This window comes from Dipodomys spectabilis, unplaced genomic scaffold (assembly GCF_019054845.1).
Source record: "Dipodomys spectabilis isolate Male_0828 unplaced genomic scaffold, ASM1905484v1 ptg000669l, whole genome shotgun sequence".
NCBI lineage: Eukaryota > Metazoa > Chordata > Mammalia > Rodentia > Heteromyidae > Dipodomys > Dipodomys spectabilis.
The window spans coordinates 984,909-1,009,484 of NW_024871346.1; the positions used below are offsets into that span (position 1 = coordinate 984,909).

Consider the following 24,576-nt stretch of genomic DNA (forward strand, 5'->3'; position numbering starts at 1 on the left):
ATATATATATCCGGTACCGAGCTGGAGGTGCGGCACGAAGTGAATTCTGGGCTTAGTTCCGGTGTGTAGACACCTCCTTTTTTCATTTTCATGAAATTTTATTGCAATCTTCCCTGGAGCTTGGAAATAATTCGAGGCTCTCTATGTTGGGGTGTATTTAGGACTCACACAAGTTCGTCTTTGATGTCTTTTGAACCTCCCCTCGGGAGCCTTTCCACGTCTTGTCCGCACGTGTGACCCGGCTTGCAATCACAGAACAGCAAGGCAAACCACACGGCCACGTCTTCTGTGCCTACCACAGTAACAGCCACCCCAAACTCCAGCCCCGCGGCCCTGGGGCGCACACGGACCCCACAGTAAGTCCTACAGACCCAGGGAGGGGAATGATACACCACAGTCACACATGGATTTACACTGACTGTATCAACAAAGGTGCTCCTGACGTGTTCTGCGAGGGTGTGGAAACACAAGGACGTACCCTTCCCTCTGGTGGGCAGGGAACTAAGAGCAGAAGAAAAGGGCAATAAAGCCCCTCCCCTGAAAACCCCCGTCAGAGACCGTAAACTTGGATGTAGCCTGCGGTGGGCACAATGGAAGGAATGAGGAAAACATGTATCAGAAAACACAGCCACACACACCAAGACACAGCCTGCCTGTTCTGGCACATGGAAGTATTTCCCCTCTGGTTATGGCTGGTGGTTCAGTTTCAGGTCTTAGGCCACGGCCTTTGATCCACATACAAAATGAGAGACAGAGGTCGGCTCTCCACCGGCCGAGGGCATCCAATCCACGCAAGGGCGGAGCTTTGTGCGGTGGGAGGGGCTCGTGAGGTCTGGGTCATGGGGGGGCGGGAACAGGGGGGCACATTGGGTTAAGAGCCCTCTGTCACGCCACAGCCCAGAGGCCTGAGGACAGAGGTGGGTCAGGTGTGTGCGATGGAATTCCCCTCAAGGAGAATCACATGCTGTCGCTTGCGAGGAAATAGATGGACCTAGAAGCCAGGCTCAAGGAAGCAAATGACCCATGTTTTCTCCCTATGCGTAAGTTAGATTTAAGTATGAGAACATCTACACGGCTGTAAGGATATACACCCACACAAGCTGACAGGGATGGTACTTAGGGGAGGGGCCAAAGGTGGAACTCCTCTGAACAACAGATAAGCTGTTGATCAAAATGAATACCGGAAAGTGGAAACATGTTTTGGGGGGGCTAAGGGGAGGCGAACGCAAATGGAGGGAGGAACGTGAGCAAACAGTCATTACATTCACGCAACTTGAGAGTAAGGGTGAGCGGGAGAAAAATTGAGGAGAAGGAAGGCAGGGACTCTGGTCAAGAAGCATTGTACTCATAGCCTGACGTGGGCTTCCAACCTCTTTGTACACCTTACTAGTAATAGTAATAATGAGTCCATTCACAAGCCCATCCAGTGGGATGGCTGTGGAGCCCCATAGATGAGAATGGGCAGAGGGTCTGACCTCCAGACATCCCAAGACAGCCGCTGTCAGGCCCCTAGGGGCTTGGAGACCCACGATCATCCTTCTAAAGCCAGGCTGCTATGCAGACTTCAGGGCATTATTACCGCAGGGAGCTGCAGCCTGGGAGGATTGTGAAACTTTCTGGTCTTGCCAGTTGTCTGCCCTGTCGGGGTTTCCAGAACTCTTTCATCCTCACGCCTGCAGGGCCTGGGTGGCGGTGTGTGTGTGTGCATGGGGAGTATGGCATTTCTCTTGCTATGCGGATCCTAGCCTCTCTGAATCTTACATGCATCCAGTTTCCTTCTTGTTGATTTCCATTGTTTTCCTACAACCACTTCACCTCAAAATACAGCTCTAGACAGAATGCTTTTGTTCTGGGGGGGAGAGAGGGTAGGAGGGGGTCTCTATTCAGCTGTCATGATCCTGCCCACTTTGGAATGACGCTCTAGATCAGGAATCCACGGGGACCCAGCCCATCATGGACATGGTGCAAAGAACCCTCCAGAAACCAAGAAGATGGGAAAGCAGCACTGAGGGGCTTCAGAGATGCGAGCGTGGGTCTGGGGGATGAGGAAACATCCTTAGAGCTAAAGGTCAAACTTAAAAACACATTCACAGGTGCCGAGTCCAGTTTTACTGGCGGCCTGATGATCGCCGAGTTGGACCTCAATAAATGGAGCCGTCTGCCCAAGGTCTCTCCATCTCCAGGTACCAGGACCCAGTCCCAGGTAAGTGGCTGCTCTGGGTGGATTTGTAGCCACCCACCATCGCTGAGCCTAGCAAAAAACCACAGGAAGGGAAGCTAGGCAGTTCCAAGGTTGACCATCATCAAACAGGGACAGGATGGCTTCCCTCTGGCTCCCGCCCAGCTCCCCCACCCCCAAAGGCTCAACCCACCGCCCTCTTCCTATTCATTTCAAAGCAGAATATTCAGTTTCCTCAAACAGCCAAGGCCAAGTGGCGAGATTAATTGATGGAGAAAGTGGATTTCTTGGGAAGTTGTTGAGTTCAACATGACAGGACTTAAAGCCTGTCAAGAAACCAGGGTGACTTTCCTTTCGTGTGTACTCCAGTTTAGAGTCTACTCTATTCCACTTGGTTTAGATTCTGTTCTTTTGCAATGTTGAAAGTCAGTCAAAGATGAAGGTGTTGCTGTTCTCTTGGAAATGTGAAGAACAACTCGCTATACATGCACACACACATGGACACACATACGAACACACACGTGAACACGCATGCATTCACACACACGCACACATACATATTCACACATTAATATATACATGCATATACATGAATGAACACATCCACCCACATGCACACATGAACACATACACATGCACACACACACTTCACAGATCCTAGAGCTGACTGGAAAGAACAAAGACAGCCTAGGACAAGAGTGCCACCTAGTGGCAAAACATGTTTTGCTTCACTTCTTTGAACCACATATAGAAGTACTTTGACCAGTCTTGGAGGTGACAGGGTCTCGCTGCTCAGCCCGGGCTTCCTCACCACACGCAGGAGTTAGCCATGAATGACTTTTTCAGGGAATGGCCAACTTCGACCTTTGAAATAAAAGGCGAAGTTGGCTTCTCGGAGGGGCGTCTTCCAGTTTTCCTTTTGTAGTCTCTATTTCGTGGTGCATTGTATTTCTTCTTCCTGAGTTTTATTCTACCTGCATTTAAAATGCCCTCCATGCCCCCCCCCCCCTCCATTTATGAGCTCAAGTCTCCTGGTGACCGCGGGAAGATGGTCAGGACTTGTGGGTGGCGGGTGTGGGTGGAGTCGCCGTGGTGGGCTGGTGCAGCCAGGCAGGCCTCTTTCCAGCCTGAGGGATGGAAGGCTGCCAACTTGGGCTCTGAGGACAGCCGGGCTGGGGTCTGTGTTCACGCCGTGTCTCGCCTTTGGCAGGAGGTGGGTGGGGTCGTGGTGTTGGGCTGTCTGAGGGTTGTGAAACCTCGTAACCTCGCTCATGAATCCTGCGATGCTGCTGTGTGGCTCATCAGCGGTGTCCTGGCGAATGGCGTGGAGAGCATCCCGTTTTCCCCTTCCTCCCCCATAAGTGGTGCACAGCTGCTACCGCCTCCCGCTGCTGGGACACAGGCGTTTCGGTCACGTGCTCCAGCCCCCAGAGCCTGGCCTGTGTGGCCAGGGCCTCCTCGTTTCTCCTTGTGCCCGCCTTGTTGCCACCAAACTGAGGACTGCAATTGCTGTGGCAGGGAGGGGCCCACCACACGGCTCCGGCTTCCTCAGGCTCTGACCCCCAGCAAGAGCGCGGCCGCCGTGAGATGCAGAGAAGGCAGGAGGGAGAGGTCTCCCCTAAGAGTGGGAATCACCACGTGTGAAAGGACAGGGCAGACTCTGTTGGGCGAGGTGGGTTCCAGCTCTTTGCCATCCGCCCTCCAGCAGCGCGGAGTTCACCAGGCTTTACCGTGTCCACAGAGGAAGTTGCCGATCGCAAAGCAGGCGGGGACGTGGAAGGGAACAAGAGGGTGAGTCTAAGGCGTAATGGACGCACGCGTGACGTGTCACGGGAAGCCCCTCTGCCCAAGGTGCCCCGGGCTCCACGGTGCTGCCTCCAGTGGGAGGCAGGCAGACACGCACACAGGAAAAGTACGAGTGAAGTCTGCATTATTTAAAGTGGGAGGAATGAGTGTGATGGTGAGCGAGCCTGAGTAACAACACTGAAACCCTTTATGCATCTCCACAGCCAAGAGAAACAAACTGTAGATATGAAAACCATATATGTAACATTTACCCTTTGATTCAGTCATTTTCCTTGGAAATAATTCCAGGGCAGTGAAGGCCTATTTGAAGACTGAGGCACAGTTCCATTCTCTCCAGAAATGCAGAAAACCAAAATGTCTAAAAGCTTACAATTGGACCATGAAGCCATTAAATCTACTCACAAGTGATGTACATAGTCAAGCACTGGTGGCTCACGCCTGTCATCCTAGCTACTCAGGAGGCTGAGATCTGAGGATCACAGTTCAAAGCCAGCCTGGGCAGGAAAGTCCACAAGATTCTTACTAACCACGAAAAAACCAAAAGTGGTGCTGTGGCTCAAGTGGTAGAGCACTAGCCTTGAGCTAAAGAGCCAACTTATGGGGTTTATTCTATACACCGAGGGCCTTGCACGTGCCAGGCTGCTGCTCTAACACTGGAGCCAAGCCCCAGTTGTATTTTTCACTGTGTGCAGGTGTTTTATGTGATCCTCAAGCCACCTGAGAGAGAGGTGAGCTTTTACCGAGGGTGACCGGGACCGTTCTTGGAGGGCTGAGGGCTGTTTCCCCTCCCACGTCTGCCCGCGGCACCTAGCTACGCTCTGGCTGGTTCTACGGAGGCCAGTGATGGACCGAGGCAGAGCTTTTGAGCCACTGCTGGCCGTCCCCAAGCTGCTGAAATATAAGCAATCGCCCACACTGGTTTCTTTGAAAGGAACATCATTTTTAAATCTTTATTGGTTAAACAGCTTCAAACAAACCCAGACAGGTTTTCGCATTGTGAGCTTTAGTGCAGAGACACTAAGTCATGCGGGAAGAGCACTAGCGCAGGAGCCCCCATGCAGGAAAGTACTGGGGTGATCGGGCGGTGACTTGCGCGACAGAAATCTACCCACGAATCTGCTTGGAAAATGACATGATTTTTGCCTTGTATGAAGGTATTTTGCAACATAAATGTGCTTAAACTTACATTTTAAAACACAACATCCCAAGAATCAACAATCCCCTTAAATAAAAAAAATAATTTATACTCTTCTTAAAGGAATTCCAACAATTTAAAATAAGTTTCGATTCTATATATATGTACGTTTGTAACTGAGGTGCTCTTCTGCGCCCTGCTCATGCCGCCGCGCGGGGAGCGCTGCGCGGGGCTCACAGCGGCCGCTCCGAAAGGGCCGTGTAGCTCCTCACTCTGGCGAAGAACAGCGGCGTGTACATCTTGTCGATCTCAAAAGCACTCACTGCCGTCTCCCCGGTGGCTCTGGACAGAGAGGACAAGGAAACTGCAACTCAAGCTGCAGGCTCTGAGCTCCGGCGCGTGCAGGGCAGAGGGAATGCGACGTAACGTGGCGCATTCTGAAACATTTAACAACTGTGGCAAAGTATAAGGAACAGCCGCTCCGAATACCGCCCCCCCCCCCCCCCCCCCCGCCAGGCCAGCCCCGGCGCACGCCCACCTGGCTTCTTGGCTTTTCCCAAGTACCCCAACCTCTACATCGAGACCGTACACTTTTGGCAAGCTTGCTTCCTTTTCATGTGATATTCTGGTATTTTCTCTATTCTTCAGAAACCATTTGCTATGGCTGTATAACGTTACGTGGTCTGCCTGCACAATAATTTAATAATGCTCCTTTTGGAGATTTAGGTTCTCTCTGATATTTGGCAATTAATATGCCTTAAAAATTATGCCCTTTAAACATACTCCTAAGGTGTCTAAGTCAAAGGTAATAAGCAATTTAAGGTTTGAATTAAGAGGTGCTTCCCCATGCGCTGTGTTCTTAGAACTGAGTGTGTGCGTGACTGCTGTGCAGGGCGGGCGGGCACCAGCGCTGCCACAGCCCTTCCGCCCTCTCCACCCCGAGACGAGGACTGCTAAAACACTGTGACAGCTCAACCCGACATCGGCAGCTACACAAGCACCTACTAAACCCACAGTTGAGCCGAGTTTCCCAGGCCGCCAGGCCTGAGCCAAAAGCCACTGTCCAGAGCGTGGCTCCACTTAAATGTTTCTTTCTTGAAAAAAAGGGGGGAGGGACAGAGAGGGAGAGAGAGGGGAGAGAGAGAGGGGGAAGGAGGGAGGAAGGGAGGGATTACGGAGAAAGACAAAAAGGAGCGAGGTGGACAGGCGAGTGTCTGCACTGGCTTCAGGCCTCTGGATACGTGGAGAAGCCCGCTAGCAGAAATGGTGGTGCTGGTGGAAGGACGGTTTGGGGCTGACTGATACTTCTTGGCAGCAGGAATCTGCTGTGTTCTCCTAACGCAGTGCTGCCCTCCTGGTCCACCGACCACCCTCCCCCGGGACCCGCCTGAAAATCTCCTCTCTGGAATTTACCAGAATCCCTACCCTTGAGCTCTTCTCAGCAAAAGTCCACCCTGGCCTTGTTGGAAAGCGCAGAAGGACATCATAAATCCCAAACAGAGCAGTCCCAGGCTCCGCTCTGTTTAAATCCAATCCCCTCCCCCCCCGCCCCCCCCATTCCTCACCCCTCCAACTCGGCTGGGTAGTACTGGGAATCCCTCCGGAACCCCCACCCCCCCCCCCCATTCCTCACCCCTCCAACTCGGCTGGGTAGTACTGGGAATCCCTCCGGAACCCCCCCCCCCCCCGCCCATTCCTCACCCCTCCAACTCGGCTGGGTAGTACTGGGAATCCCTCCGGAGCCCCCCCCCCCCGCCCATTCCTCACCCCTCCAACTCGGCTGGGTAGTACTGGGAATCCCTCCGGAGCCCCCCCCCCCCCCCGCCCATTCCTCACCCCTCCAACTCGGCTGGGTAGTACTGGGAATCCCTCCGGAACCCCCCCCCCCCCGCCCATTCCTCACCCCTCCAACTCGGCTGGGTAGTACTGGGAATCCCTCCGGAACCCCCACCACCCCCCCCCCCGCCCATTCCTCACCCCTCCAACTCGGCTGGGTAGTACTGGGAATCCCTCCGGAACCCCCACCACCCCCCCCCCGCCCATTCCTCACCCCTCCAACTCGGCTGGGTAGTACTGGGAATCCCTCCGGAGCAGAACTGAGTCCTGACCTCACCGGCGGGCGGGGCTCTGCCTCCTCCCCTTTCGTCTGCTTCCTCTTTCCTAACACTTGGGACTTGGAATCAAAGTGAGCAGACAGCCTGGGCGGCGCACCCGCCAGCTTTAATGCCGTGCGCGCGCGCGCCATCTCCCAACTCCCGTTCTAACCACTCGTTCTCTCGGGCTCCTCCTCACTGTACAGCAAAGGGCTCCACACGGGAATCACCGGGCGGATCTGACTTTGGAGTACACGAGCTCCTGGTTTTTAGCACCTGATTTTTCTAACTAGGGTTTACTGTAATCGCATACAAGCCCTAAAGACAAAGCAAATGCAGAGAAAAATGGCCTGGAACCACCAGGGGCCCGAGCAGGCGGGCACGCTACGCTCGGTGCTGAGCCGGCTGAAGGCCCATGCGGGGACACCACCATCCTGCCACGCCGATGCCATGGGCGGACGCTGGCGCCCCACCTCCTCCCACATGGGCTGTCCTCCCCGGCAGCAGTGCCGCCTCGTGGCTTGGGTTTGTAACACTGACCTGGAGGAATCCAACCCCGCAGAACCCGTGGGCTAGCCTGCCCCTAGCGCCATGCCCACCCACCTGTATGTCATGTGACAGGAATGATGGATCCAGACAAGCTTGTTGAACCTCTGGTGGCCGCTGGAACACAACTGCAGCCCCACATGAAAGCTGTGGTCTGCTTCCTGTACGGGAACTCGGCGGAAGTATCTGTACTTGTAGTCCAGTGGTTTCTGTGGCAGACAAGGGTGGGCCGTTACCAGACGGCACTTCACGTCTGTGCAAATGTGCGAGGGACACCGTTCCTGCCTGGTCCCCAGTCACAGTCTCACAGTCTAGGAAGATCGACACGTGCTAATGGAAAGGGGTCTCCCAACTTTCCTGCCTGGGCTGGCCTTGAACCTTGATCCTCTTCATCTCCACCTCCCAAGTGGCTCTGATGATAGGAGTGAGCCAGGGACACCTGGCTTCCCGGACACTTTTGACCTCAAGAAAGCCAGGATCATGATCACAAAGCAACAACCTTTGTCCCTCAGAAAGGAGCTGGCCTCCCCAGGATTTTACAAGCGGGAGGCAGAGAAGTGAACGGGAGGCCCCAAGCTGACAGGACTCACAGACAGAGCCATGCCCTAACCACACTGGCACATGATGCTAAAAGGGTTCCATGCCCAACGAGTGCCGAGGACAGTGCACTGCCCCGCTCCTCACACCTGCGCCGGGGCAGCTCGACTCAACAGGACAGAAGAAACGCACCACGCACAAGCTCTGTGAACGCTAGGGCTTCCATCTGTTACAAGAACACAGAGGAACGCAACGATACAGTCATTCCAGCAATCACATCTGCTGGGCTTTGTTTTCCTTTCGAAAGAACAAGGAGAGGATTACTTCCAGTAGGTAAGCTTATTCTCCACGGGGAAGGAGGCCCACTCTGGGAGGAGCTGGTGGGGTGGGGTGGGGTGCACAGGCACACCTGCGCAGCAGCCTCCGTGTCACAGACAGTGGGAAAGGAACGTGTGAAGCACAACGCTGCCTGGTACTGCAAGAGCCCCTGCACCGCCGCGCCACACGCAAAAGCCCGAACCACCACAGGAAAACCACCCAAAGAAAATCAATATGCACTCCAACAGAAGCTCCCATGCTCACGCTGTAATCCTAGCTACTTGGGACACTGAGATGTGAGGAATGCAATTCAAAGACAACCTGAGCAGGAATGTCTGTGAGACTCTCATTTCCCGTTAACCACCAAAAAGACAGATGTGGAGCTGTGGCTCAAGAGGTAGAGTGCTAGCCTTCGCGAAAAGGCTAAGGGACAGTGCTCAGGCCCTGAGTTCAAGCCCTGAGTACTGGCATGCACGCACATGTACACACCACCAACAAAACAAAAACAAACTTTCCAGCTGTCTTCAGAGACACCTGCATGTCCCTACGTAATGGTGTCAGGAACGCACAGTGCTCTGAGAGCTCTAGCTGACAGCACAGGGGACGGGAAGCAAGGCGGGAGGCGCTCCAGTCAGGCACTCACTTCTTCTTTCTTCTTAGTTATCACAGCAAATACTTTGGTCTGATTGTCTGTGTCTTGTGACAAACGATAATGACCCAGCAGAATAGCATCAGTCCTGAAAAATAACATTTTAAACCGATTAGCCATGTATTTATGTCTTCAAGGCAAATATGAATTATGACAACAGCCACCAACTGCCCAGAAAAGAATCGGCTAGGATGGAATAAACCTCGATTCCACAGCCCTACAGGAGAGAGAGGCTGGAGGCTGCACAGGCCTTCCCAGGTCTGCCTGCAGCCCCTGCCACGGCGTCCTGAAACCATCCGGAGCAAGCCGGGAGCCCTGGCTGTGTTCACGGAGAATGAGGCCTGGCAAAGAGGCTGCAGCAACACTACCTGGTACTCCTGGTTCTCAGCCGGGGCACGATGGCCGGGGGCTCCTCGGGGGTGGTCAGCATCATCACCTGGCCGTCCGGAAAGAACCTGATGTACCTGCAGAAGAGGGAGCACAACACACAGAGTACCAATCACACCCCGGGGCCAGTACCTGAAGCCGCCCCTCGTGTAACCATGGGTCGGGGAACGGATGGGCCAGCAGTAAACAGGCTCAGCCTGTGGCTCATACCTGTCATCCTAGCTACACAGGAGGCTGAGATCTGAGGATCGTAGTTTGAAGCCAGCCCAGGCAAGCAAAGTCCAACAGATTATTATCTCCAATTAACCACAAAAAAAGCTGGAAGTGGAGCTGTGGTTCAAGTGGTAGATCGCTACCTTAAGCAAAAGAGCTCAGGGACAGAGCACAGGCCCTGAGTTCGGGCCCCAGGACTAACACAACAAACAAAAAACCTTAGCGGCTTGAGAGGGATGGGGCAGAATGATGAGAGGGTAACAGCAGTCAAGATTCACTGTATTTGTGGGCCTGGGAAGGTGGCTCAGTGGTAGAGCGCTTGCCTTGCATGCCTGAGGCCCTGGGTTCGATTCCTCAGCACCACATAAGCAAAAAGAAAAAAGCCGGAAGTGGCGCTGTGGCTCAAGTGGTAGAGCGCTAGCCTTGAGCTGAAGAGCTGAGGGACAGCGCCCAGGCCCAGCATTTAGGCCCCACAACCGGACCCCCCCCCCCCCCAAAAAAAAAAAAAAAAGATTCACTGTATTTGTGAACTCCTTGAAGCTGCAGGCATTTCATCTTCCTTAGAGGGAAGTGGCACTTTCAACTTCCCTCACTCAATGAAAATCCACTACATACAGCTTTTTTGTGTTTGCCTGAAGTGCTAGTGAATGCCACACACAAGTGAGCGCCATCAGTGTGCACACGCAGCTATTCCTAAGTGCATGTGGGCGGGGGGCAGGGAGCGCTCCACACCGCAATCAGAGGCTGCAGAGAATGACACGGTGGAGGCTCACCTTTGGGTTTGGGGGGCCGTGTGGGGACAAACCAAAAGTGAGGCAGGACAAAGTATAAGTACCATGCTAACCGTGGAGAGCGGGCCTGGAGGCAGCTCATGCCAGACATACCTGTAGTACTCCACCTGGTGCCAGGCTCGGTAGAAACCATCCAGAGACTGCTCCCCCTGGCGGATGTATGTGGTTTTGCTGATATACACACCTAGGGAAAAAGTAAGATTTTTTTTTTCAAGGAGTGTAAGAAAACTGAAAGTTACCAGCACGTAACCCATGTTCAGCTTTATTTTTTATTGAGGTTTCCTTTCGATCTGCTTCTTGGGTCCGCTGTGGAAGAGTAAGCTATGCGCTATCGATCATATGAGCACAGAAGAGTCTTCCCCTAGGCTCTGAGCAGGCTTACCATCAAACCGGACGCGAGGCCGCTCTAGAAACATCTCTCTCCAGGACGCGTAGGGGAAACGTTTAATGCAGCTTCTGCCCCACACTTTCAAACAGGCCAGGCGCCATATTTCAGGATCTCTAGGTAAAAAAGCACAATGGCAATAAATACAAGCTACCTCCCTCTGAGCAGATACACCGTTTGCTACCAGCGGTTTTTTAAGTCAAACAGTACTACGTACAAGGTGTGGGCAGAGACTCAATGACAAGGCAGAGGCTCTGCCCTTTTCTGTGCCAGTACTGGGGCCTCCACTCAGGGCCAGGGCACTTTCCCTTAGTTTTTTTCACTTAAGGCTGGTGTTCTACCATTTGAGCCACACTCCCACTTTCAGATTTTTGCAGCTTCATTGGAGATAAAAGTCTCTGAAACTTTTCTGCATAGGCTGGCTTTGCACCAGCCTTCTTTTCAAGAGGAAGAAACACTGAGGTCAGTACCTGGCACAGATGTAGAATCCTCTGCACACCAAGGACAGCTGCTCTAGTGACCTGAGGTCCAAGTCGCTGGACACCACCCACCGGAAGATGTACATCAGGACCTCCATTGGCAGTGCTGTGCAAGACATCTCCGTGACTCGCCTATCCGTGCTGCACCTTCACATGCACAGCCCCAGTACTGCGCAGACCCCACGCAGTCCCAGTACCGCCCAGACCTCACGCAGTCCCAGTACAGCCCAGACCTCACACAGTCCCAGTACCGCCCAGACCCCATGCAGTCTGAGTACCACCCAGACCTCACGCAGTCCCAGTACCGCCCAGACCCCATGCAGTCTGAGTACCACCCAGACCTCACGCAGTCCCAGTACCGCCCAGACCTCACGCAGTCCCAGTACCGCCCAGACCCCATGCAGTCTGAGTACCACCCAGACCTCACGCAGTCCCAGTACTGCACCAACCTCAAGCACGAGTCTACGTAGCTACCTAACAGTCACGCCATGGTCACGGGGGTGTTCTCAGTATAGAATCTATTTGAGGCTACTTGTATAGAAGTGTAACTTTTCCTTACAAGACTCTCATCAGCGGGACATATTAAAATCAGTGTATGGGGGCTGGGAAGGTGGCTCAGTGGTAGAGCGCTTGCCCTGCATGCCTGAGGCCCTGGGTTCAATTCCTCAGCACCACATAAGCAGAAAAAAAAAGCTGGAAGTGGGCACTGTGGCCCAAGTGGTAGAGCGCTAGCCTTGAGCTGAAGAGCTGAGGGACAGCACCCAGGCCCAGAGTTCAGGCCCCACGACCAGACCCAAAAAAACACAAAAAAACAAAGTCAGTGTGTGGCATCATCTATTCTAAGCATGCAACTCACACGGGGTTGTTTGTTACACTGTATTAGATGAACACTGAAAAGGTTATGTTTATGTCCTTGAAAATTTTAAATTGTCCTCCTCTGGGGGGAAAAAAATCCCTCAACTGAAGCCCATGTTTTAGCCTATGAAAAAGCAGTGCATGAGTTTCTAAGCGTTCATGCAACACCGGGACTGATGGCAGAGCGCTTGGCAGCGGGGCCAGCCCCTCCAGCGCTGCACTGAGACACAGCTGCACCTCCGCTCACCAGCCAGGGGCCACACCTGATATGTGAGTCTGGCTGCTCTCCAGCTCAGGCTGACACAGCTTGCGCACAGATTCCTGAAACGTGAGCTGCTGCTCGAAGCAGGACAGCAGGTCTGCCATCTTGCTGCTGGTGTCACTGTCCTCCATGCTGGAGGGAGGGAGGGAGGGAGGAAGGGAGGGAGGGAGGGAAGGAGGGAGGGAGGGAGAAAGGAATTAAATCCTGTAACCACAAACATATAGCCAGAAACACTTGCATAGAACTTTCAGATCTGCTTCGGTAAGTCATCTAAAAGCAAATTTTCATATTGCTTTTTAGAAGTGTAGTAATGGTTCTAAACTGAAATTTTCAGAGTAAAGCATTAGAAATTATTATCCAGAGAGAATTAAGTTTTCTAGGTTCAGGTATTGAGACCTAGTTTTAGTGTAGAGATGTTATAGGTTAGGGATAGACTTCAAGTGATTTGGAATCCTTGTATCAATAAATTCTGTATGTGGTCCTAATTCTTTCTAATCAAACAAAATAAAATATACAGAAGTTACTTAAAATACCTACTGAGGTTTTCTAGCAGATGTGCCTTATCACTTACTGTCTCTTTAAAGAGGAAAATATCTAATTTGAAAAGAACTTAGGATCCAAAATCATCTACCAAAGCATGCAAACAGTTCAGAGTTCTAAAAATGAGGCTAGCTTTCCACTTCAGCTTGGCGGGCATGTGGATTTGAATGAGGCTGGGGCAGGAACAAATGCATCTAATGGTTCATCCCAATCTTCTGCATAGACTTAGAAAACTGGCTGAGAACCGAGTGTACACAACTCCACCTCCGTTTAAAGAAGGCTTTGAAAGAGCCCTGGGATCCACTGCTCACACAGCTACCTCTCTCAGAGACCAGACCAACTGTTACCTCTAACTCAGTAACTAGCACTATCAGCTACCTCTAACTCAGTGATCAACACCATCAGTTACCTCTAACTCAGTGACTAGCATCATCAGCTACCTCTAACTCAGTACCAGCACCACCAGTTACCTCTAACTCAGTACCAGCACTATCAGCTACCTCTAACTCAGTGACCAGCACTATCAGCTACCTCTAACTCAGTGAACAGCACTATAAGCTGAAAAGCATAAATAAGCAATTAATACTGGCTATACTACATGTTTATTATGATGTACCCAATTCCTTTTTCCCTCCAGATTTACGTTAATATACATGCAGTTTGAGCCAGATGCTGGTGACCTCATGCCTATAATCTTAACTACTCAGGAGGCTCAGATATGAGAACTGAGGTTCAAGACCAGCCCAGGCAGACAAATCCATGAGAAAATTTAATTTCCAAGTAACCAGCAAATGCCAGAAGTAGAGCTGTGGCAAAAAAGGTCAGGGACAGCACCCAGGCCCTGAGTTCAAGCCCCAGGACTGGCACCAAAAAAACAAAAACAGAACAACAACAACCAAAACCTACTTCATTCTCTTTTTAAAATACAAATTTCTATATGTTAATCTCAAAATTTCTTTAAGCAATTTCTGTAACGTAAGGCGAAGGCAACATAACACCACTGGAAGAGTCGCTTCACGCTTATCACCCTGGGGTCAGCTTGGCAGGCGCGGCACCGCTTCCCTCCACAGCGAATACGCACTGCGTGTTTCCAGCGCTGTCGCCATCTGGAGACCGCGTGTACGTAATCTTGAACTCAATATCAGGCACAAGCTGCATAGCCCTGCGGTAGAACTTGATGGCTAAAAGAAGAAACGGAGCTGTATCAGCTACATGCAACATTCTGTCATTTACTTTACTCTGAGTATCCTTAAATGTACTTGAATTCACTAACCTGCTTTACAAACAGCCAAATTCTCTCTATTTTTTTTTTACATGTTGCAGTAGTTCCCTGAACAAACTGATCTCCTAAACCTTCCTGCTCAGAAAGGAACTGTATTAGTTCTTAAAGCTAAAATGGTTAGCTCTGAGTCTAAAAATGCAATTGTTTTAGCCACAATAAAACACTTATAAGTAAATTTTCTTTCTAGACAGAGTTGAAGAAAATTAGATCCTTCCAATGGAAAAAATATAATAAAAGAGTTTGGATTTCATACTTCAAATTCAATTTCCTTTAGCCAAGGTACTTTTTTCTTTTTGGGGGGTTGTGGGGCTTGAACTCAGGACCTGGGCACTGTTCCTGAGCTCTTTTGCTCAAGGCTAGCACTCTACCACTTTAAGCCACAGTGCCGCTTCTGATTTTTGAGTGATTAATTGGAGATAAGAGTCTCACAGGGACTTTTCTGTTCAGGCTGGCTTCAAACCTCAATCTTCAGATCTCAGCCTCCCGAGTAGCTAGAATTACAGGTGAGCCACTGGCATCCATGCCAAGCTACTCTTATTTAGCTAAAAACCTTTAAATGTAATTCTTTTGTCAGCTGACTTGTAGTTGTAATATCCAATAACTTCCCTGGACAGAGAGAGACTGTGGAACCCAGGGCTATAAAGCTGGCCAGAGCTTTTCCCACTTGCATGACATATTCTGCCACATTCTAATATTCTACATGAATTACCATATATTAAGTAGAGCTCAGATACTTACACACTAATGAAGACTATGTCAGAACTTGACCAATTGAACCCTTTTAAATGACTTCTTTTTCCTATTTTCCAATGATTCAAGAATAAGCGTTTTTCATGGCCCAATTATTACTTTTTTTTATTTATGATGGTAATAGGATGTGAGCTCAGGGCTTTGCACTTGCTAAGCAGGTACTCTACCACTTGAGACATACCTCCAACCTTTTTTTTTTTGCTGGCATTGGGATTTAAACTTGGCTAACACTCTACCATTTGAGCCATGTCTCCTGCCTGGCTTCAAACTTCAGGTCTCTCAGGCTCCTGAGTAGCTAGGATTATAGACAGGGGTGAGCTGCTTGGCCAGGAAGCTATCGTTTTGTCCAGGCGGGCTTGCATCTCCATGCCCCTATTTACACTTCCTCCACGGGGTCAGAGGGGGCCTCACATGTATGCTCAGGCTTGCCTTGAACTGAGATCCTCCCAATCTCAGCCTCTGAAGTAGCTAGGATTGTAAGTATGAGCCACCTGCCAGCTCCCAGTTATTATCTTTAATATAAAAAGTCCTCATGTGGAAAAGAGTTCAATCTAACAGCTGTTAAGTGAGCATCTTCTTTCTCCTTTTTCCCCCAGAATTAGAGACTGAATCCAGGGCACTGCAGGTGCTCCATCACTGAGCGATATCCCTACCCGTCTTCATTTCTTAGGGTTATTAAGAGAGACAATTAGCTGGGTATCAGTGGCTCATGCCTATTAATTCTAGCTATTCAGGAGGCTGATAAAGAAGACTGTGGTTTGAGCCAGCCTGGGCAGAAAAGTCCATGGTTCTCCATGTCGAAAAAGATGGGCTGAAGGCACGGCTCAAGCAGTAGAGTACCAGCTGCAAGCAAGCGTGCTGAGTGAGTGCAAAGGCCTGAGTTCAAGCTTCAGTACTAGCCAGAAAAAAAAAAAAGAAAGAAAAAAAAGAACTGTGAAGTACATTCCTTTGGTAAAATGTTTCCTTCCTACGAAAGGAGCACAGTCATTTTAAAATGAATTTAAACTGAAGTCATTTTAAAATGAGTTTTATTAACACTAAAACAAAATGCACAAAAATCAATATCTTCTGAAGATGAGTCATGTACACGTTTTCATCTTTATTTAAAAACCGATTTCAGAATATGGAGGCTGAAGTTATCCTAAATAAGTCCCAATACAGAGAGCGGGCACCGTCGGGGTGGCGGATGGCCTACGCACACCAGAGGGTTACCTTCATAGAGGGCTCCGTTTTGTTCCTCCTCTACTGCCTTCAGGAAGAGTTCTCTCGCCTATGGAAGGACAAGAACAAAAGAAAATAAACTGGAAATCTGTACTAACAATGAGCACAAAGAGTAGAGCCTTTCCCACACCTGGCGCTGGCTGCTGACTATCCAGACAAGACTCACTGTGACCTAAACCTCAGCCCACCCCTCACTTGAATGGTAACACAGGGGTCGTGCACTGAAGGTAAGACGTAAAACCTAAAAATGTTTAAAGGAAAACCTTGAGACCTACGACTACCATACCCATAGAAGAGAGAGGAGTGAGCTGACCTCATTAGAGCTTTGCTCTGCCAAACAAACGGGCCACCAGCTGGGAGAAAATGTCCACAGGTCACATAGACAACAAAGCACTGTCCTAGCACACTTAAAAAAAGTGTGCAAATGCTGGGCACTGGGGGCTCACACCTATAATCCTAGCTACTCAGGAGGCTATCTGAGGATCATGGTTCAAAAGCCAGCCTGAGCAGGAAAAGACCTCATGAGACTCTCATTTCCATTTAACCACCAAAAAGCTGGAGTGGAGAGATAGCTCAAGTGGTAGAGCACCAGCTTTGTCTCACTATCTGTCCTGGAACTTCCAGTCCTCCTGCCTCAGCCTCCTGAGTGCTGTGGTTATGGGCCTGCCCTACCACTCCTGGCTGAGGAAAAGCTCTTACGTGTTCAGGCATGACAGATAACGACCTTGCTACGTCAGTGAACATTCCTATGTGCTAAAAACGTAACTTGTTAGAACCTCTTCAATACTTAACTTTTCTTCCTTTGCCAGTTCTTGTTTCCCTTTGGTGTCTGCCGCTGCTTTTAGCAGGGCGCCTCTTGCTGCTCTGCAAGGCTGAGCTTCCAAGCCACTCGACCCCACTCCCGGGGCAAGCTCAAACATCCACTGAGCCCGGAACATCTGCAGCTGCGCCTAGGAGGATACAAGTGTTTTAGGATGTAGCAGGAAGGGGGCTAGCCTGGGGCAATCTGTGAACATGCCTGGTATCTACTTCTGGGCCTCTTCTTTTTGTTCTGAGACCACACAACAAATACCCACTAAACATTGTCTTATGGTAATTTTCAAAGCCAAGCACCAGCGTACTCCTGTAATCTTCGTTACTTGAGATCAGGAGGATAATAGTTGCAGGCTAGTCTGGGCAAAAAAGTCAGAGATCTCCCATAACCCACAGCAGGGCACAGTGCCAGTGTCTTTAATCCTAACAACGGGAAGTCTGGAGCAGGAAGAACTGATCTCAGATACACACCTGCGCAGGAATCAAAATCCTCAAAACTAACTGGTGAGAAACAGGGCTGGAATGTGGCCCAAGTGGTAAAGTGTCAGCCCAGCAAGGCAAGCCTTGGGTTTAACTCAGGCCTGTTAAATTTTTAAACCTGCTTAAAACTTAAAAACTGTACCACGGCAACAGCTTACCAATGTAGGAAACCCACGTTTTAATTAGAATTGAAAATGACTTAGGGACTGAGCTTATGAGCTTCCAATAATCTGTGTGTAAATATCATCTGATGGATAGCAATGAGAGCAAAACCCTTCTCATAAATAAATATTCCATACTGTACCAGAGACATTTTTACAGAAAAAGCTTCACATGCTCTAAAAACTGTAAAAACAAACAAACAAAACCCCAAAGGTACCCATGATGTGGCGGGCTGTGGGGAAGAACTGCCCCAGCCCTTTGGGAATGGACCTGGCGATCCCAGTCCCCACCCAGTGGCCAAGGAGAGGCCAGCTGGGAAAGTGCACCCCTGCAGACCGCACCAGACCCCACCCCCCTCGTCCATCTGGATAAACCTCCTCCAGGCAGCCCTACCTGCCTCCCTCCTAAAGGCCAGGCTACACTGTGCAAGTGACTCCCGGTCTCCTTTTCTTTGAAGGTAGAAAATACCCAGCTCAGGTTTTCCTCATATTCTTTACACTGCTTCGATTCCCACATGTACTTCTCTCGTGCACTTGCTCATCTCTGACTTCGGGACACACACAGTCTAAAAGCTTGTCAGCTTACTATCAGTTACTATCAGTTCATTCAGGGAAGTTTTTCTATCTCAATGCACAAAGAGTCACTTCATCCTTTTATGTGGCTGCAGTGTATTTTGCTGTATGAAGGCACCCTTCCTTAACACACCATCAGATTTTATGGTTTTGTTTTTGTTTTTTTTTTGGGTCCAGTTGTGGGGCCTGAACTCTGGGCCTGGGCACTGTCCCTCAGCTCTTCAGCTCAAGGAGAGCACTCTACCACTTGAGCCACAGCACCACTTCTGGTTTTCTGGTGGTTAATTGGAGATAAGAGTCTCATGGACTTTCTTGCCGGGGCTGGCTTTGAACTGTAATCCTCAGGTCTCAGCCTCCTGAGTAGCTAGGATTACAGGCATGAGCCACTGGCGCCCCGCTACATTTATGCTTTTCTATGCAAGCACATGATGGTACAACAAACACCTGTGCTCAGGCTTATCTGCACACTTTACACTTCCTTAGGTCCACCCTGGAGAAGAACTGATTGGGACATCTGCTTTGTATTTAGCCCATCTGCCCTTCCGAAAAGCTGTGGACATTCACGATTGCCTCCTGCCCGCCCCCCCATGGCAAGAGATATTATTCGCCAAACTGACTAAATTATTAACGAAGCTAATTATATACTTTCAAATATTTAATACTTCTTTCCATTAGCCATCCACTTCCATATTTCTAGCCTGTGTTCCTCTAATTTACAAGTGCTCTACCTAAGGATAGCAGGTCTGCCTACATAGTAAACTTGTTCTATTTCTTTTAGCTTGAGTTATACCTTTTGTAATACTGAGGCTTTAAACTTTTAAGTGGCAACAGGTGTGCCAATGTTTTTCTTAAAGGTGATGAGCTTAAGTCTGTTAAGGCTTATTTTGAATAATTCTTACCTACAGTTACATAGCAACAATTACTGATACCTTTTCACTAAAGAAATCTGTCACATATATATATATATATTTTTTTTTTGGGTCCGGTCATGGGGCCTGAACTCTGGGCCTGGGTGCTGTCCCTCAGCTCTTCAGCTCAAGGCTAGCGCTCTACCACTTGAGCCACAGCGCCACTTCCGGCTTTTTTCTTTTTGCTTATGTGGTGCTGAGGAATCGAACCCACGGCCTCATGCATGCAAGGCAAGCGCTCTACCACTGAGCCACCTTCCCAGCCCATCTGTCACATATTTTAAGTATGCTATAAAGCACGGAAAATCCTGTTACACTGAGTACAAACAAGAACCTGTGGCCCACCACCTGCCCCGCCCAGTTCCGCAGAGTCCAGCCTGGGAGAGAGGACTGGGTACATCACGGTACGTACCTGCAGGTCTGATTCAGCAGGACTCTCGTTTTCCCCGTCCCCGGCTCTGACATCATCAGAATGACAATCCTCCTCAGCTTCTGCCTGAGGGAAGACCAAAATAACATGAATGATGTGTCAACACCAGCCTCCCTCATCGGTCCTCACTTCTTCTACCTCAACATCAAGTTCGGCTGTGGAGCCCACCAAACCACCAGAGCGGGGGCAAAAGAATCGAGTCTGGAAAGTACATCCGTGCTTCAAACGAGAGCTCCGTCACTGTGAACCTTTGACAATCTCCAAACTATACTAGTCCTAAATGAAGTAATCCAAGTCCTTCTTTCCCGAGTGGCCGGACAAGACACATGTTCTGGGTGATACTGGTTCCTTCCAACAATCCATGGAAAACTATTTTCTTTTAGAAAAACAAAACGAAACAAAATCAAGCATTTTGGTTTTCCTTCTTGGTTCTACAAAACCAAGTGGAAGTTTTCAGTTTTTTGTTTTTGCTGATCTTGAGGCTTCACCTCAGGGCCTGGGTATCATCCCTGAGCTCTTTCACTCAAGGCTAGAACTCTACCACTTGAGCCACAGATCCACTTCCAGGCTTTTAGTGGTTAGTTGGAGGTAAGAGTGTCATTGGCTTTCCTGCCTGCACTGGCTTTGAACCACAATCCTCAGATCTCCACTTCCTGAATGGCTAAGATTACAGGCATGAGCCATCAGTGTTTGGCAAAACCAAATGTATTTTAACTTTTTTTTTTGTCGGTTGTGGGGCCTGAACTGTGGGCCTGGGTGCTGTCCCTCAGCTCTTCAGCTCAAGGCTTGTGCTCTACTACTTGAGCCACAGTGCCACTTCTGACTTTTTCTGCTTATGTGGTGCTGAGGAATGGAACACAGGGCCTCATGCATGCAAGGCAAGCACTCTACCAATAAGCCACCTTCCCAGCCCTATTTTAACTTTTTATGAGAAGATTTATTCAACTGTAAAGACAACAATAATTAATCCTCAAGTAACCATGGCTCACTTTCAATAATTATCAACAACTCCTCAATATCAAATATGAACTTTCAGTATTCATAGTTCTGAGGATGTAAAATGTACACATTTAAGTCTGTGGAATCAAGGTTTAAATAAGGCTCACTACTGCAGTTGGTTGAAATTTCTCAATTCTTTTCTCATCTTCTCCTGGCCCCGCCCATTTCTTGTAGCTTCTGATGAGCTTGGAGACGTCTCTGTAGAGCTTAGGTGTTGCTGAGGTGTCACTAACATGCCCTTTATCCTTCTATTTCATGTGAATTGTGGCTGGCTCAAGCAGGCTTGACTAGATTCTCATAAGAGGTTTCTAGCAACCCAAGACTGCCTTGTGGGTGATGTGTTTTAGATGAGGGAAGGAAGGAAATGCAGTTGGCCAAGTGCTACTGCCGTTCCAAACACAATCAGCTCAGGCCAACTAAGAAAAAGAGAGAACTCCAACATTTAGTATCCACAAACTCCAAAGCAGACTATTATATTGTTTTATGCCAATGACACAAAGTTGCTTCTTTGTAGATATCTTCTTCAAAGGGAACTTGAGTGACACCTATCAGACAAAACTGATTCGTATTGTCCCTGAGCTTTTTTTGCTCAAGGTTAGCACTCTACTACTTTGAGCCACAGTGCCACTTCTGGTTTTCTGGTGGTTTATTGGAGATAAAGAGTCTCACGGACTGTTCTGCCTGGGCTGGCTTTGAATCGTGATCCTCAGATCTCAGCCTCTTGAATAGCTGGGATTATAAGTGTGAGCCACTGTGCCCAGCTACTTTATTTTTTTTAATAGTGTGAAATGAACAACTTTTCCAAGCTCCAGTTTAAAATGCTTCCCAAGGTAACTGAGAACAACTCTGCTGGAGAAATTAATTTGAGTGGTATAGAGCTCAGCAATGTTTATTTTGTGGATTATATGATTACCATGAAAGATGGCCCTTCTTTTATGTAACTGACACACTAGTGAACATGTTCTATCAGAAAGACTTCTGTTTTTCAATAGGAAAGTCATTAGTCAAAGTACTATAGCTGGGAGTGCTTTTTATCAAAAGACATCTTTGTTTAATTGGTTTTATAAATCCCATCTCAACACACTGGAGTGCTCTGCAGTGGAATAAGGCTGGCCTGGATGACTGAATGCGACCGTGGGCTAACGAAGATCTGATTCCAAGTCCCTCTACTTATCCTTCCACAACTCCTGCCTCTCCCGGAGACCGAAGTTTGCCTCAGTTCCTCCGTTTGCTAATACATGATTAGGAAACAGCCTGCTCAGCGCTCGGTGTGATGAGTTTTATACAAAAATGGGGCAATCAGGGAAATGACCTTGGTGCTCAGCTAGTGGTAACAATAAAACCCAACTTCATCCATTCCAAAGGCAGTAGGGTTTCACAAGGTAATTTGAAGCTATTGCCTCATTCCAGGGGGTGGAAATGCTTCTAGAACCATAGATAAAAGAGATTAACCTGTCTTCTTGCACAGCATTACAGTGCAACACTGCCAGCCTTATCTCTGGCAGCCAGGCCACAGGAGGGGTGCCGGCAATACTCCACTAGTTACAGCAGGGCATAATGCTGGGCACACTAGAAAGGGTGGACCAGGGAGGAAATTAATAAAGCAGCAGCTGCTCCCACTTGGTAATGGATGGGCCCCAGGCTGGTGCTCCTGGGAGGTGGTGGAGCTCCGGGAAGTCCTCAGGTCCTATGGGTAGACCGTGGTACCCTCCTCTTCCGCCCGTTCTGGCGCACACTCCAGCCATCATGTAATGTTTTGTCAGAGCCCAGAGAGGCTCCTCTAGGACCCTGAGCATGAATATGCCTCCTCCTTTGTAAGTCAGTTCTCTCAGGGCTTTTCTGGTAGGAACACAGGCAGGTCCGTGGCATGTTTGCCTCCCACTGAGAAGTCCCCTTGTCTTCTCACTAAGTCTGACTTTTCACTGTAAACTTCAAACCCAACAGGTGGGAAAGGATAGTACTGTAGGGTTTTCTCATAGTAATCTAGCCTCCCGACTCCTGGTGAGCAGTCAGATTGAGCTGTTCCCTCTACTTGGAACCTTCCTCCTCACTTTGGTGCTCAAAAGTGTGGCTGAGTAAACAGAATGTACTGCAGACCTCAAGGTCAAGGATGGAAATGGGAAATCTGTAACAAGATGCCTTCCTCCCTGGCTAAGCTAGTGCTCTAGTTTACTAGTACCTTGATTCTGACACAAAAACAAGACCTGGTGTTGACTGCGTGTAGCCAGCTTCAGCACCACGGGCGCCAGAGGTTTGCGGTTTCCATGACTGAGCCTGACCTGAGTATCACCTTTCCCTCAGGCAGCTGTCTTCTTCCTGTCACTTTGGTTTCACCGGTGGGATTAGGGAAAGGGAAAGGTTAAGCACTTAATCCTCACCAGAAAATGACTCCAGAAAGTCTGGAAGAGTCAACCAGTGCCTTTTCTTTCCTCTAGATTAGCTATATAAAATAAAACCATTCTGTCAATGTACTTTATATTAAAAAAAAAAAAAGATGGGGGAGGGGGCTGGGCACCAGCCCATGCCTGAAATCCTTGGGACGCTGGAGGCTGAGATCTGAGGGCTGCAGTTCAAAGCCAGCCGGGACGGGAAACTCTATGTGACTCTTACCTCCCATTCACCACCACAAAGGAGGAAGAGGAGGTGTAGCTCAAATGCACTGGCCTTGAGTAAAAAATCTAAAGGGACACAGCCCAGGCCCTGAGTTCAGGCCCCAGGACTGGCACAAAGGCACCCTCTAGCAGAAAGCATGAGGGGGAGAGGTGTGCGCGGTGGCGTGACGGATGGATCCTCTCTACCCGGCACAAGTAAGAACGCGGACAGGGATCTTTAGGCACATTCAGGTCCCTGGCGCCAGGGTCCGCTCCGGACTTGGCTCGTCCTGCCATCCGGATGGCCGAGAAGGGGCGGTGGAGGCCGTGAGGGCACCAGGGTCCTCCAGCGGCCGGCAGGGCCCCGGCCGGAGGCTGACGGGCCGCCAAGGACGGGGCGCCCGCGGGCAGGAGCCTGGCTAACTCCTGGAGGCCGGCCTCGCTCGGCCTCTCTCTCTGGGGCGCGGGCAACAAGTGTCCGGGCGGCCAGGGCTCCCCGAACGCGGGTGCGCACGCAGCCCACGCTCGGCACCCTCGGTGCGCCCCCAGGGGGAGGCTTCCTCCGCGGTCCTGAGGACCCCGGCCTCGCGTGGGGCCAGCGGGGCGGCCCGGGGCGCAGGGCCGACGCCCCTCAGCCCCCGTCCCCCCGGACCCGCCGCCCGCGTCACCCGCCCAGGGCCCCCGCCCCCGGTTACCATGCTGGCCGGGCGGGCTGCGGCCCGGGGCCGGCTCCGGCGCCGCCCGCGGAGCGGCCGTGTCCGGTGTCTACTCCTGCCTGTCTACCGCGGCGGGCTTAGCAGAGTTCTCGGTCGGAGAAGCGCACCAGGCAGCGGCAGTAACTGCGGGCCCGGCGTACGGCAGCCATCTTCGCGGGGTCGGGGCCAGGTCCGGGCGCGCGGGAGCGGCGGCCAGGACGGGCGGCGGGAGGCGCGAGGAAGCGCGGGAGCCGCGGGCCGGGGCAGAGCGAGCTGGAGCGCCGGCCTGCTGGAGACCCGCGACGCCGCTGCGGAGACGGGCGACGCACTGGGCCTGCGCGGCGCGGCCACGGCGGACAGGAGCGACGCACCGGGCGTGCGCGCGGTGGCTGCGGTGGCGCCCGCGACGCACCGGGCGTGCGCGGAGCGGCCGCCGAGGAGACTCGCGACGCACGGGGCGTGCGCGCGGTGGCTGCAGTGGCGCCCGCGACGCACTGG

At 50.6% G+C, this 24,576-nt stretch overlaps 1 protein-coding gene across 1 annotated transcript; it reads right to left on the reverse strand.

Annotated features, from left to right (window-relative positions):
- Window positions 1-4,921: 4,921 nt before the first annotated feature.
- Fbxo9 (F-box protein 9) lies at window positions 4,922-24,313 on the reverse strand. Its single transcript, XM_042671946.1, has 13 exons — window positions 24,079-24,313; window positions 19,776-19,859; window positions 17,220-17,378; window positions 16,420-16,477; window positions 14,257-14,356; window positions 12,637-12,767; window positions 11,510-11,624; window positions 11,037-11,155; window positions 10,748-10,838; window positions 9,632-9,727; window positions 9,258-9,351; window positions 7,817-7,968; window positions 4,922-5,462 (listed from the first exon to the last, which is right to left on the reverse strand). The coding sequence occupies exons 1-13, from the start codon at window positions 24,079-24,081 to the stop codon at window positions 5,354-5,356; spliced, it is 1,311 nt and encodes a 436-aa protein (XP_042527880.1). The 5' UTR covers window positions 24,082-24,313; the 3' UTR covers window positions 4,922-5,353.
- Window positions 24,314-24,576: the final 263 nt, after the last annotated feature.

Coding starts and splice junctions, on each gene's coding strand:
- Fbxo9 (XM_042671946.1), bottom strand. Junction 16,478..17,219: donor AACTGGCAAAGGAAGAAAAG/TTAAGTATTGAA, acceptor GTCCTTCCATAG/GCGAGAGAACTCTTCCTGAA. Junction 9,728..10,747: donor CACCAGGTGGAGTACTACAG/GTATGTCTGGCA, acceptor CCTCTTCTGCAG/GTACATCAGGTTCTTTCCGG.